The sequence below is a fragment of the Macaca thibetana genome, chromosome 11, assembly GCF_024542745.1.
Source record: "Macaca thibetana thibetana isolate TM-01 chromosome 11, ASM2454274v1, whole genome shotgun sequence".
In the NCBI taxonomy this organism is placed as follows: domain Eukaryota; kingdom Metazoa; phylum Chordata; class Mammalia; order Primates; family Cercopithecidae; genus Macaca; species Macaca thibetana.
This window is the reverse complement of record NC_065588.1, coordinates 21,020,401-21,035,430: the sequence shown is the minus strand read 5'-3', so window position 1 is coordinate 21,035,430 and position 15,030 is coordinate 21,020,401. Positions and strand designations below refer to the sequence as shown.

Below are 15,030 nucleotides of genomic sequence, written 5' to 3'. Positions count from 1 at the left end.
AACTGACATTAAAAAAAATGTTTTACCTTAAAGGTCTAAATAAAATGTTTTCTTCTAATATAACACTTGGCTTTAAATTGTTCTATGAAACCAAGAATTTTCACTTATCACCCGGAACACGCTCTTTCTATATCTACCTAATTCAAGTATGGTTTATATTAGTTTTGATTGCATGTTATCTAAATGTACTCCTTATAGGGAAAGGCAAACATAATGTAGAAGATCTTTTTTATTCTTTTTGTTAACTGATCTAACAGATTTTACATTTTATCAAAATAATTTCTATGTTATTCTTCTTAAGTTTTGATTTGTTTAGAAAAATTGAGATCCACAAATTTTAAAAATTAAGGTTATTACATCCATTTTACTTTCTGTATTGCTTTTAAAGTCCTAATTCTGTTGAGTGTTCACATTTTTCCTTTCTTTCTTTCTTTCTTTCTTTCTTTCTTTTTCTTTCTTTCTTTCTTTCTTTCTTTCTTTCTTTCTTTCTTTCTTTCTTTCTTTTCTCCTCTCTCTCTCTCTCTCTCTGTCTCTCTTTCTTTCTTTCTCTCTTTCTCTCTTTCTTTCTTTCTTGACAGAGTCTTGCTCTGCCACCCAGGCTGGAGTGCAGTGCCACAATCTCAACTCACTGCAACCTCTGCCTTCCAAATCTCAAGCAATTCTCCTGTTTCAGCTTTCTCAGCAGCAGGGATTACAGGTGCATGCCACCACGCCTGGCTAATTTTTGTATATTTAAAAGAGTTTCACTATGGTTATATTTAATAGACTTTCACCATGTTGGCCAGGCTGGTCTTGAAGTCCAGACCTCTAGTGATCTGCCAGCCTTGGTCTCCCAAAGTACTTGGATTACAAGCATAAGCCACCATGCCCGGACTATTCTGTTAAATTAAAGGGCTTTTACTTCTGGGTCTAAAAAGCACACCAAGTCCTGCTAAGTCTTAAACCCTAACACCAGTTAAACCCTCATCTTCAGACCCAGGAAAAGATGATAATCAACATAAACTGCATTCATGAGACACAGGGCCAGAAATTAAAACTGCTGAACCCCTCTAGGCCCAGGGACTGTCAGAGAAGACGTGCGTCTGTGAAATTATAAGGGCCAATTTTGAGAGATAAACTTAGTTCAGAGTTTCTGTATAAATTAAATGTTCATATTACAGGTACACTGATGAAAGACCAGCATCAGGGCCCCTATGTGAGATAAGCAAGGTTCTTATAGCATTAACCCAATTTTAATTAAAAAAAACATTAAAAGGTTATTTAAAGGTTTATGGAAATTATATCTTATGGTCAAAATAATTAAAATTTAATAGATTTGTTTATAAGACTTGAGAGACAGATTTAATTGGCCTTATGCAGTCTTACTTAGGGCTCATTGGGAAATTAAGTCTCCTCTCTCAAAAAATAAAGATTTTTGCCTTTTTAAAAAAAAAGTTGAGTTATCACTTTGACTAAATGATTTATTTTAAAATAACTTATGATCCTATATTGTCATATTAAATATTTTAAACTTCTGACATTTGACAGTCATTCCAAAATCAAATTGTAAAATTAGTACTTTGACTTCATATATTTATTAATAATAGGTCTCCTGAAGTCCAAAAGAGACATATTTGACTTATTTGGTATAGTAAAGTCATATAGGAAGCATTGTCAAATAAACAATGGTATTTAACCTTCTTTGGATTATATTATATTTATGTGAATGTGTTATTAGTATGTGTTTCAAAAATATATGCAATTCCTGTGATTCTAATATGTCTTAGTAGATGTTGTCAGTAGTAATTATGATTATTATGTAAAATTGCTGTATGCCACAGAAGAAACCAAATTTACTTGTCAATGGTGTCTTTAACCATGGCTGTTCTAAGATTTTTTGTCATCCACAATTGTTGTTACACTTTAATCCTTCTATAGGACAGTTTGTAATCAGCTATAGAACTCTGAGGAGTACTCCTAAAAAATAAGTTTTTGATAAATTTAGATATAGCATCATTGGAATAGATAGGAAAAATTCCAGGCCTCTCATGGAGAGTTCATGTATTCATAAGTCTTGATGATCCAATATTGAGCAGAACATGGAGTTAACTGCATGGACCAAACTAATAGAAGATTGAAATAATCTTGTATAAGATTTTGTTTAAAACATTTGCTGATTGTTTTTATTTTTCAGAGTCAAGAAAACTTTCCTTTTAAGCTATTTATAGCTTTAACAATTTAATAAAGTGATTTCAGTAAATTTAGTAAAATTTGTTCTTATGAGCAAAATTTAAAATATAATTCCTTTCTCTCAACCTAATTTCTCAAAATTTGAAAACTATTTTGAGAGTATTCTTAATTTTGGCAATATAATTATTTGCATAAGTTTAATAAGAATATATTTCCTTTTATCACAGGACATAATTGGAGACACTAGTTATTTTACCAAGGCCTTGACTGGAATGACATTTTCCAATTGCCTTGAGAAAAGGAGGCTGACCTATAGAGCCAATAAAAGCCCCTTGGAAAAACTAGCTCCATATCTTATCCTTTACAGGGTCATGACATGTGGTAAGTAAAGAATGTCACTTTTTGACTGGTGCAGGAACTCCAAGTTTTCTTGAGACCTCAGAAAGAGAAGAATTCACCCAATTCACATATATATCTGCAGGCACAGATAAATCCTTGTCTAGGCTTCAGGCATTTACAAAGGTCTAATCTTACATTTGTTGTGCAAAAAGTTCCAGCGGAGTCAATTCACAAAAAGAGAGAGAGCCCCTATATGGCAAATGATTATTCTTGTTGTACTTTACACAAATAATTAAACCAAGTATAAAAGTACTAAAATTTATTTTACCAATAAATTGGTCCTACTATGATTTTCTGTTTAATAAAACTGGGGAATTGAGAGAAAAATTATGCTTTTATAAACTATAGTACCTGTTGTTTGATTCTAGTCTTGCCTAAGGTTTATCAGCTTTTATTATTTTCTACAATTTAGACTAAATTCTAAAATTTTTCCTGACTACAAGTCTCTAAATAATGCTTTCAATTTTTTCTTTCTTTTCTCCTTTCCTTTCATTTTCCTTATCCCCTTATTTTCCAATTTGAAATTACTAAATATTAAATTGTGATTTTCTTAAGCCAGGGGAACGCAAACTAAGCAACTTAAACTTCAGAAGAAAATAACAGAAATCTATTTATACACATAAACCATTTTCATACCTGCCTACTGACAATACTTCAGAGTAATATGGCCTACATCAGTTTTCCAGGATTGTTCTTTTTACTATGTGTTTGTCTCTCTTCCTCCTCTTATTTTTTTTCTTTGCAGGAGATAAGATTTCACAATGAGCATTCCTAATAATATGGGATCTATTGGTCTAGGAATATACCATCATAGCCATGAGAGATCAGACAAAATTCAAGACCAGGGAGTAACTTTCTTCTAAAATGCTTTCTTCAAAAGGTTTTAAAAGGAAAAAGGCAGGGGTGTGAAAAGAAAATAAACACTTGAGACCCCAATTCACTACAACAAAAGAAACAAAATTAAGCTAAAAGCTGAGTTCTGCAAAAAGATGCCTTTCCTTAAGCAGACAGCTACAGATAAAAGGTTAAATCTTTCCACAGGTAGCTAGTCTATGTTCACCTTATCTTGTGTAAAGTGTCGATTTACTGAGCACAAGACATATAAACAATTGACCATTCCCTTACCTGCTAGCTTTTCTCTTGCGACATGTGTATTCAGTAATGTGACCATACATTCCCATTTTCTCCTCCAGCCTGCTTTTCCCCTTTAAGTATTTAAGCCCTCAAAATCACCTTTGGAGAAAGGCCCAGGCCTGTCTCCTGGGTGCATCCTTCACCTGGATAAGGTAAACTTCCAAATGGATTGAGACCTATATCAAGTATTTTTTGGTTTACAACCCAATCTCTGTGGCCCTATTCAACTGGATAGGACTACAACTGTAAGTAAATTTATATATATGTGTGTGTGTATATATATATATATATATAAAATATATATTTTATATTTCATGTATATATAATATATATTTTTTATTTTTATATATATATCACTAAAAAGTGACTATGATTAGTTTCTTGATTTCTTCAAAGACTTCTCTGTGGGGATTAAAAGGCTTTGACATGGATTCCAGGGTTTTCAATTCAAAACAGAGGTGACTGTAGTCAAATAACTCTACTGAGTCTTGGTTTCTTCATTTAGCACTGTGCTTAGCAGTACTTTTTCCCTGTTTATGAAAATGCCAATATAATTTAATGCCTCATAATTTTGTGACAAAAGCAAAAGGCAGAATTATTACCTTTACCAATTTGCAAATGAAAAATTAAATGATCTTCCCAAGTCATCAACTAGATTTTTGGACTAGGTCTTTTGACTATTACAAATCTCTTTTCCATCAGCCTCCATTACATAGGTTATCAGAATTCATAACAATGCTGTTCTTTAACAAAAGAATATTTAAATGGATCAAGATTGTAAAGTGATTCACAAGATATTAATCTTCTAGAATTATAAGTCAATTCTAAGAAGATTTTTAGATGTTATTTATTGCATATCTTTTTTTCATTTTAATTATATTTATAAGTGTCTCTTGATCTATCAAGAACCAAAGGGAAGATACCAAAATATTTCTAAATGTTCCACATTAATAAACTCTTTGCTTTCCCTCTAAGACCTGGAACACAACAATAATGCCCACTGTCACCACTGTTATTTAACATAGTAGCCTTAACTACTAAAATAACATAGTTAACACTACTTATTATGTTAAATAACACTATGTTATTTAACATAGTTAACATAGTCCTAGTGTCGGATACAAAAGAAATTCCTCTTCAAAGGTTTGGCTTGTTCAGCTCTTTGTTCTTTGTTCCCTACTTCCAAGGCCAAACTAACTTCCTTATCCTTTGTACCTCCCTGTCTTGGTTTCAGTAAACAACTTTCCTGCCAGTCCTTATCTACAGAGCACACATCTGTTACCCACTCTGTAAATTACCTCTCCCATTGCCACAACTCTTCCCTCCAAAACTGCCCTCCCTGCCAGTGTCACCGTATTCCTATACCTTTCAAGTTAGCCAGTCGGGTTCAACTTAGATTGTGCAGTCCAACTCCAGCCAGTGGAGGCAGGACACAGTAGCAGGGACAAACTACATAAGAAACTAAAACCCCTTCACTCCTTTGTTCAGTGTGCTCTCCTGGTGACCAAACTTGCAAGCAGCACCCTTCTGCAGAAGTAAATTTGCCTTACTGAGAAATCCTTTAAGTGCTCGTTTTCTTTGTGACTCCGAGCTTTACTTTCAACACGTAGCTAGAGCAATCAGACAACAGAAGGAAGAAAAGGGCATCCAAATTGGAAAAGAAGAAGTCAAATTACTCTTGTTTGTAGATTATATGATCCTATATTTGGAAAATCCTGAAGACTCCACAAAATTATTAGAACTGATAAACAAATTCAGTAAAGTTGCAGGATACAAAATCACCATACAAAACTCAGTAGCATTTCTAAATGCCAATAGTGAACAATGTGACAGAAAAATAAAAAAAGCAATCTCATTTACAATAGCCACACATAAAATTAAATGTCTGGGTATTAATTTAACCAAAGAAGTGAAAAATCTCTATAATGAAAACTATAAAACACTCTTGAAAGAAATTGATGAAGACATCTAAAAATGGAAAAATATTCCATGTTCATGGTTTGGAAGAATGAATATTCTTCAAATGTCCATAATACCCAAAGCCATCTATGAATTCAATGCAATCCCTATCAAAATACCAATGACATTCTTCACAGAAATAGGAAAATCAATCCTAAAATTTATATGGAACCATAAAAGACACAGAATAGCCAGAGGTATCCTAAGCAAAAAGAACCAACTGGAGGAATCATATTACCTGACTTCAAATTATACTACAGAGTGGCCAGGCACAGTGGCTCACGCCGGTAATCCCAGCACTTTGGGAAGCCAAGGCAAGCAGATCACGAGGTCAGGAGATCAAGACCATCCTGGCTAACACAGTGAAACCCCATCTCTACTAAAAATAAAAATAAAAAAAATTAGCTGGGCATGGTGGTGGGCACCTGTAGTCTCAGCCACTCAGGAGGCTGATGCAGGAGAATGGCATGAACCTAGCAGGTGGAGCTTGCAGTGAGCCAAGATTGTGCCACTGCACTCCAGTCTGGGCAACAGAATGAGACTCCGTCCCAAAAATATATATATATACACATACACACACACACACACTACAGAGTTACAGTAACCAAAACAGCATGGTACTGGCATATAAACAGACACAGAGACCAATGGATCAGAATAGAGAACCCAGAAACAAATTCACACACCTACAGTGAACTCATTTTTGACAAAGATGCCAGGAACATTCACTGGGGAAAAGACAGTCTCTTCAATAACTGGTGCTAGGATGAAACTAGACCCCTATTTCTAGCCATATGCAAAACGAATCAAAATGAATTAAAGATTTAAACCTAAAGACCTCAACCCATAAAACTACCTCAAGAAAATATTGGGGAAACTCTCCAGGACATTGGTCTGGGCAAAAATTTCTTTAGCAAATTTCTTACCCCAGAAACACAGGCAACCAAAGAAAAATTGACAAACGGGATCACATCTAGTTAAAAAGTTTCTGCACAGAAAAGGATACAATCAACAAAGTGAAGAGACAACCCACAGGGTAGGAGAAAATATCTGTAAACTACCCATCTGTCAAGAAATTAATCACCAGAATATCTAAGTAGCTCAAACAACTCTACAAGACAAAATCTAATAATCTGATCAAAAGGTAGGCAAAACATTTCAATATACATCTCTCAAAAGAAGACATATAAATAAAACACAGGCAGAGGAAGAAGTGCTCAACATCACTGATCATCAGATAAATGCAAATAAATACTACAATGAGATATTATCTCACCCCCAGTTAAAATGGCTTATATACCAAAGACAGGCAATAACAAATGCTGGTGAGGTTGTGGAGTAAAGGGAATTCCTTGTACACTGTTGGTGGCAATATAAATTAGTAGGACCACTATGAAGAACAGCTTGGAGGTTCCTCAAGAAACTAAAAATTGAGTTACCATGTGATAAAGCAATCCCACTCCTGGGTATATACCCAAAATAAAGGGAACAGTTTACCTAAGATTATCTGTACTTCCATGTTTGTTGCAGCACTGTTTACAATAGCCAAGACTTGGAAGCAATGTAAGTGTCCATCGACAGATGAATGCATAAAAAAAGTGGGACATACACACAATGGAGTACTACTCAGCTATAGAAAGAACGAAATCCAGTCATTTGCAACAAAATGAACTGAACTGGAGATCATTATGTTAACTGAAATAAGCCTGGCACAAAAAGACAAACATTGCATGTTCTCACTTATTTGTGGGATCTAAACATCAAAACAATTGAATTCATGGACACAGTGAGTAGAAGGATGGTTACCAGAGGCTGGAAAGGGTGGTGTAGGTGTGGGGGTGGCGGGATGGGGATGATTCATGGGTACAAAAAATAGTTAAAAAGAATGAATAAGACCTACTATTTGATAGCACAAAGGGTGACTATAGTCAATTACTTAACTGTACCTTTTAAAATAACTTAAATAGTATAATTGAATGGTGTGCAATTCAGTGAATAAAGGCTTGAGGGAATGGATGCTGCATTCTTCCTTATTTGCTTATTTCACATTGCATGCCTGTACCAAAGCATCTCATGTACCCCATAAATGTATATACCTACTACATACCCACAGAAATTAAAAATTAAAAAAGTAAATACACTTTTATACATCAAAAAACTTTAGCAAAGAAATACCTCAATCAGATTAAAAACTGATTTAAATCAATATAGGGATATTTTGTTAATATTTTAATGTGTGCTTCAATGGAAAAATTGTAATATGAGATATAATGTTCTTTTTGAAAATTAGTGGCCTTTCTATACATAAAAATTTTCCATTAACTTATTTTAGTTTGAAAATATAAAACCCATTCTACCTTGAATCCATTGCAGCGTCTTGTTTTCTTTTTCTCTGAAGATGCTGACTCTGCTGTTTTATTCAAATGTTGATGTTGGCCCATGATTAAACTACAGATACCATGTGAATGTTTTTAATTGCTGCTGATGCTTGGTTTGAAATGATCACCTGTTAAAAAAGAAAAAGTGTAATTTATTTTACTTTAACAATATATAGTTTAAAAATAGGAAAAGTCACAAGCTCAATATCAATCAATCATTCTCTAATATTCATTCAGGGCCTGCTATTTCCTGACCACAGGATGAGGGCAATGCCGGACACAGAGGAGGAAAGACAGACACGAACTCAGAGCCTAAAGAGATCATAATTTACTTAGAAAAATAATTTTTATAGAGAGAAATTTGATTTGAAACAAGTAAATAATATAAAACCACACACTAGATTGTATGAACAAAAATTTTAAATTATAGAAATTAAAATTTTTATATTTTCTACATAGCCAGATTATAAGATTTATGAAAGCACATTTATGTTTATGTTATCCTTATAAGTTTATAAAGTGACAGATGGTGTCTTGCACATAGTGGATACTCAAAATGGGTTGAAAAATAATGTAAATAATAATAATTAGGATAGCCTCTGTCAGTTTCATAGAGGAGATACCTATGGAACCAGGCTCAAAAAGCAGAAAAGTTTGGATTTGTTTAAAAGAACAAAATGTATTCCAAGTATCTCTCAGAGAGACTTTGGCCATGCTTGACCTTACCATCATCATGATCTTACCACATTTGGGATTTATCCATTTATTTTTCAAGAGAAAATACATGCATGTAGTTGAAAATCCAAAAAAAAAAAAAAAAAAAAAAGCAAAGAGTCTTCCTATAATCTTCGTCCCCTTATCCAGAAATCTGATATGCATTTTTTTTTTTTTTTTTTGAGACGGAGTCTCACTCTGTCGCCCAGGCTGGAGCACACTGGCGTGATCTCGGCTCACTGCAAGCTCTGCCCCCTGGGTTCATGCCATTCTCCTGCCTCAGCCTTCCAAGTAGCTGGGACCACAGGTGCAGGCGCCTGCCACCATGCCTGGCTAATTTTTTTGTACTTTTAGTAGAGACGGGGTTTCACTATGTTAGCCAGGAAGGTCTCGATCTCCTGACCTCGTGAGCCGCCCCTCTTAGCCTCCCAAAGTGCTGGGATTACAGGCGAGAGCCACCGTGTCTGGCCCTGATATGCATTTTTAAGTAAATACATAATATTTTCCCTTTTAATATAAATGTAAGTATACCAGTACCACTGCACTCTACCTTTTTATCTTCTGTATATACTTTATATTAATAAAAGTCCTCCTCATTTTGCTTATGGTAGCAGGGTATTCTGTTCTTCATAATATATGTAACTAGTTCCATATTGATAACTATTTAGGTTATATCTAATTATTTCATATTAGAAAATGTTCTTAATATGTTATATGTCATTTTATTTATGTGTGGTCATATCTGTAGGATACATTCCTACAAGTGAAGTTTTGAAGTGGAAGCATAAGAGAAATCATAAGTTTGAGAGTTATTAAGCCCTTATTTTAAAGACCAGTAAAATGAGTCAACTTTTTATGTCAGTTGATTCTTTTATATAGAACAGTGGATTATTTATAGAGGTTTAGAGATGTATTGTTGTTCATATATATGTGCATAACACATATTTATGTATATAAAGTATATAAGCAGATACATAACATAGATATGGGTATATGTTATGTATATAGCACATATAGGTAGATATATGCTATGTAGTTGCTTATATAGATACCTTAGATATGTGAATATCTAAGTATGTAAATATCTAAGATATCTATATAAGTGTCCGATTTGTAATAGTACACTGATTATACAATACGTATGATATAGGTTATATGTACAATTGATTGTCACTTTCTGCAATAATTTTGTTCCATAAAGTTGCTGGGAACACTGAATTTGCAAATATTAATCTGTCATTCCTAGAAGAGATACAGGTTTAGGTGACTGTGCCTTTGGTCACAACATTTTCATCAACGGATCAATACATAACTTAATACATAATGTCTTCTGTATGTTTTTGTTCAAAGACACTTTAGTATATACTGTTGATTCATTAACATTGAATTAGTGGCCAATAGCACTGTATTTCATGCCTGAAGGAAACTTACATAGCATATGTACCTCTTCTGTCAGGCACTCTTGGAGGAAGGAACATGGGACAACACTTCAGGGCTATGCTTGAGGCCAACTTAAAACAGTAAACTCAGCATCACAAAGCACAACCATGGAAACAATGTGGCGATAAATACACTGTGAAGTTTATAGTATGGGAGCTGAGACAGGAAGGCAGAGCTTCACTTTGTTCCATCTCAACCGAAACAGACCAGCTCAAAATTTTTCACCACTCTGCTCATGCATGCCAATGATCACAAAAGCCCAGCAGTATTAATTTTGGTGTCACAAATAAATTTTAGTGTTTAGACAAATTTTCTAATATAGAATCTGTGAATAATGAAGATCTACTGCATATTTTATGCATCAATTTACTCAACAAGGGTTTATTGATTCTCTATTATAAATGTATAAAAACCATAATATATATCATGCATATTTAGTGAATAATGCATGAATATGGAAATAATAAATATATAAAGATAATATCACTTATGTATATGTGACTGTATATAAATATACTCATGAATGCAGAAACCCATACCTATGTATCGCTAAGAGAAGTTCAATTAATCCACTTTTTGTATGTCTTTTGTAGGTGAGGTGAGGAAAAAATCAATAGTTTGGTGGTCTCAAGGTAATAAGCAGCCCCTTAATAAATTTACACCACTTTTTCCATGAATATCCCTTTCTGGTTTTTTTTCCTCATAATTTAAAAGTTGGAAGATACTTATTTTTTACCAATTAATTCTATAATTGCAAATCTTTTTGAATGACTTGCAAGATAGATAGTCTTCCTTTAGCTTTAGACTTTTCTTTTTCTTTATACTAAACAAATATTCTTGATGGCTTGAAAACTATTATCTCACCCCTCAAGCCTTGTTTCTTTCAACTGATTAACTTCTAGTTGTCCTGTCTTCCAGCTTGCTTTGTTTCATATGCATATCATGTCCATTCTTGGAATCATTCATATATCCCTCTTACAACAAAAATAAAACTTACACTTCCTATTTGAGAGTCTTCACAGCCTATATCAATCCTTGTTTTCAGTCCCATTCCCAATACAACCATAGGCACTTGCAGACTTATGGAACCACTGTCCCAAGAAGAAAGCTCTCTATCTTCATGTATATGTCTTCCATTCCTGGAATGTCCTTCCCTATCTCTTGGCTGTAATGTGGCTCCAAATCACACCACTTTAATGTTTCCCTATTTACCTCCAGTTGAAATAACCTCTCTCATCCTTCTGTACCACTGGAGAACATACCTGAATAATCATTACTTTTTTCTGTTATTTCCCTACTTTCCAAGACAACTATTACACACCTCTCTCTTTTATATTCAGATAAAATACTTAGCCAGAAAAATAGGAAATATGGGCACTTGGTTCCTCATCTATCAGAAAGGTTAAATTGTATCAAGTAGGCCGAGCACAGTGGCTCACGCCTATAATCCCAGCACTTTGGGAGGCCGAGGCGGGCAGATCACTTGAGGTCGGAAGTTCGAGACCACCCTGACCAACATGGAGAAAACCCCGTTTCTACTAAAAATACAAAGTTAGCTGGGTGTGGTAGATTACACGCACATGCCTGTAATCCCAGCTACTCTGGAGGCTGAGGCAGGAGAATCACTTGAACCCACAAGGACTAGGTTGTGGTGAGCCGAGATTGCGCCATTGCACTCCAGCCTGGGCAACAAGAGCAAAACTCCTTCTCAAAAAAAAGAAAAAAAGTATCAAGTAAGTACAAAGTACCTAGGAAACTGGAATATCAATTTAGTCTTGAATAAATACCACACTTTTTACTTCACTGTAGCATTTTAAGCCTTATTTAGAAGCATTTAATATATTTTGCTCTGAACATATTATTTCTGAATTCCAAATTATTGACATAAATAAATTTTGAGGACACAATATGTTTATAAGACAGAGCCACAGGCATTTGGATATAGCATTACAACTCTTCCCTGAACAGAACAGGTCAGTTCTTCACAGTTTGACTGGGCTGAAGTAGACGGCAGAATCTTACCGGCCTCTGCTTATTTCTGTTAAGCTTTTCATATTTAAGGGATTATAGAAAACCAGTGCAGGTCAAGTGACCCAGTTTCTAGCATGTATCTATGGAACTGAGGTGGATAAAAGGGAAAACAGCATTTCTGAACTTCTTATATTGTTCAGAGGAGAGACTTTCTGCATCCCCACCTTACTTTCACAATAAAAACAATTGTGTTATCAGGGAAGCAACCTTCCTGAATGGGTGAAGGGGACCAATATTTACTGAGCTGTTGATTCTTTCCAAGAGCTGTGTTCAGAAGATTTTTTTATCTTATCTGAACAGAGATAAAAAAGTTATCTAGGATATCTCTTTCCCCTCACCCTAAATCAAACTTGAGTTGAATGGAGGAAAGTGAGGGGATTAAGTGACTTTGAAACACATTTTCCACCCTCCACCCAACCACTCCGACTTATTCAGTTAAAGTGAAATCAAAGAAATAGAGAGCCTGGTATAGTAATTCTACACAGTTTATGCAAATAATTGTCTTACAGTGTATTTTAAGAGAGTAACTACAAGTCCATCCTTTCAGACTTCATGTTTCAATTGTTTAGAAAGCAATAGAAATAGGACTTCAATCTTTATTTTTCACTTTATAAAGGTACGATTTACTCTAATTTATCTTTGAGTACATAAATCTGAGGCTCTTCTATTTCTGGAAGGGATAATTACTAGGCTTTTAGGGCTCAGAACACTAAGTGTGAAGAAGATGCAGAGCATAAAATTTGTAATATTTACCATAACTACCAAAACATTTTCACTGAAATTTGTTAAAATTTCTTACATAAAAGAAATGTTTTAGACAACCTCGACAGTTCTTACCTGGACTTTGAACGCTACAGCAACTGCAACAAGTCCATCCTTTTTCTGATGTTAAAGTCTCACTTTAAATGGTTAGTTAGCTTTTTGTTTGTTTGTTTTTATGAGTCCAATGATGATTAACCATCTTATTAGGTCAATGTCCTAGACAAATAGAAAAATATACCTAGCTAATTCTAGGAGTTCAACGCAGAAGCCTATCTTTTAAAGGTTATATCAATAATTTCTCAGAATGTACACATTATTTTTATGTTAACATTAGAAAATAAATTATTTCTGGGAATGACATTTCTTATTCAATTAAGTTGGTTGCATAAGATTTTTTTTCTTTAGAAATACAAATACAACACATTATCCAAAATATTTAAAACTGTTCCAAATAGAAAATAAGTCAAGGCGATTTTTAAAAATATCCCTACAGGTTACATTAGCATTCAGAAAATAAAACATACCCTCTCTGCTTGTTACATGTGTATGGATCTAATATGACATACATGGACACTGGATATCTCACATGGAATACTAAATTGTCAATTAATTACAAGACTATTCTTCTAAATGACAAAAATCAAGACTGGTTTGTATGATATATTCCTTACATCAAAGCTTAAAGGAAGAATGGTCTCCTTCTATTGACTTGGTTTTTAGAAAATGGAAGACCTTGACTCAGTTGAAACTTTTCTTAAGTAAAGATGAAGTCAAATTAATTAATTCAGTAACTCAAACATATTTGACTCCCTACTATATCCCAGGCATATGGCTGTGTTTTAGAAGTGTACCATAATAATATAAATAATAAACAGACTCTTCTCTCACATGAATATATATATACACACACACATGCATGAGTGTATGTACATATGTATGTATGTGTATGTGTGTATGTATAGAGCAAGGAGAGAATGCATGTATGAAAACATTGTTACTTATCACTGACAGGACAGTTGTTGATACAGTTGCAGCAATATGTATTTAATTCTATATCACAGTTATTTGATAGATTAGGTTTTTGTTTTTGTTTTTGTTTTTGTTTTTTGAGACGGAGTCTCACTCTGTCGCCCAGGCTGGAGTACAGTGGCGTGATCTCAGCTCACTGCAAGTTCTGCTTCCCGGGTTCATGCCATTCTCCTGCCTCAGCCTCCCGAGTAGCTAGGACTACAGGCGCCCACCACCAAGCCCGGGTAATTTTTTTGTATTTTTAGTGGAGATGGGGTTTCACTATGTTAGCCAGGATGGTCTCAATCTCCTGACCTTGGGATCCACCTGACTCAGCCTCCCAAAGGGCTGGGATTACAGGCGTGAGATCCACACCCAGCCTAGATTAGTTATACACCTGGTTAATTCATGGAAGTATTAGAACAATGAAAGGAACCAGAGTGTGGAGGGAGAGAAGAATTAGAAAATGTGGGGAACACTGAAATGTAGACCTGGGGCAGGGAAAATTAGAAGTAGGCTCCCGAACACGCCTCTGTTGAGTCAGAATCTACTGGGGAGCCTTTGTCAAAAGTGCCATCCAGCCCCACACCCAAGAGATTCTGACTCAGGAGTTCGGAGATTATGTTTTTAAATAAGCACTTAGAATAATTTTTACATACTGTCAGCTTTTGAGAACCCTTATAGCAGAGATACTAAACATTTATTATCAATTTTATGGCTTTTCTTTTATTCGGAGTAGGAAGACAGTTTGGGTGTTCTCATGCTAATGGTTTTCTCATCACACATCCATTTCATTCAAGACACGTCAATTTCATTTGGGACAAATATATGCATAGAATGAAGATAAAACAGTACAAATTAACTGAGAAACTTACTAACTCCTAAACTAAAGCTATCAGTGGTAAAATTCTGGAATGTTTTCAGAAGTCGAAGAGCATTCTCTGTGCCCTTTCTCCTTCCTACATAAATAATTAGACTTTCCTTTTTGTGGGACTTGTGGAAAAAATAAGAGTGGTCAGAGGAAAGACATTGCAAC

The 15,030-nt window shown here is 34.6% G+C and overlaps 1 protein-coding gene across 4 annotated transcripts in view; it reads right to left on the bottom strand.

Moving 5' to 3' along the window:
* LOC126930507 (solute carrier organic anion transporter family member 1B3) overlaps positions 1-13,158 on the bottom strand; it is a 409,969-nt gene extending 396,811 nt beyond the window's left edge. For 3 of the 4 annotated variants that reach the window (XR_007717606.1, XM_050747601.1, XM_050747603.1), the window contains exons 1-2: positions 13,062-13,156; positions 8,019-8,167 (exon numbers count right to left, since the gene is read on the bottom strand). Coding sequence is in view for 3 of the 4 variants with exons in the window: in XM_050747601.1 (XP_050603558.1) it covers positions 8,019-8,102 (84 nt within the window). In the remaining variant the exon portion in view is untranslated. Of the gene's footprint in view, positions 1-8,018; positions 8,168-13,061 lie in introns of all 4 variants that reach the window. The other variant, XM_050747602.1, reaches the window with a different exon arrangement.
* Between the last annotated feature and the right edge of the window lie 1,872 nt (positions 13,159-15,030).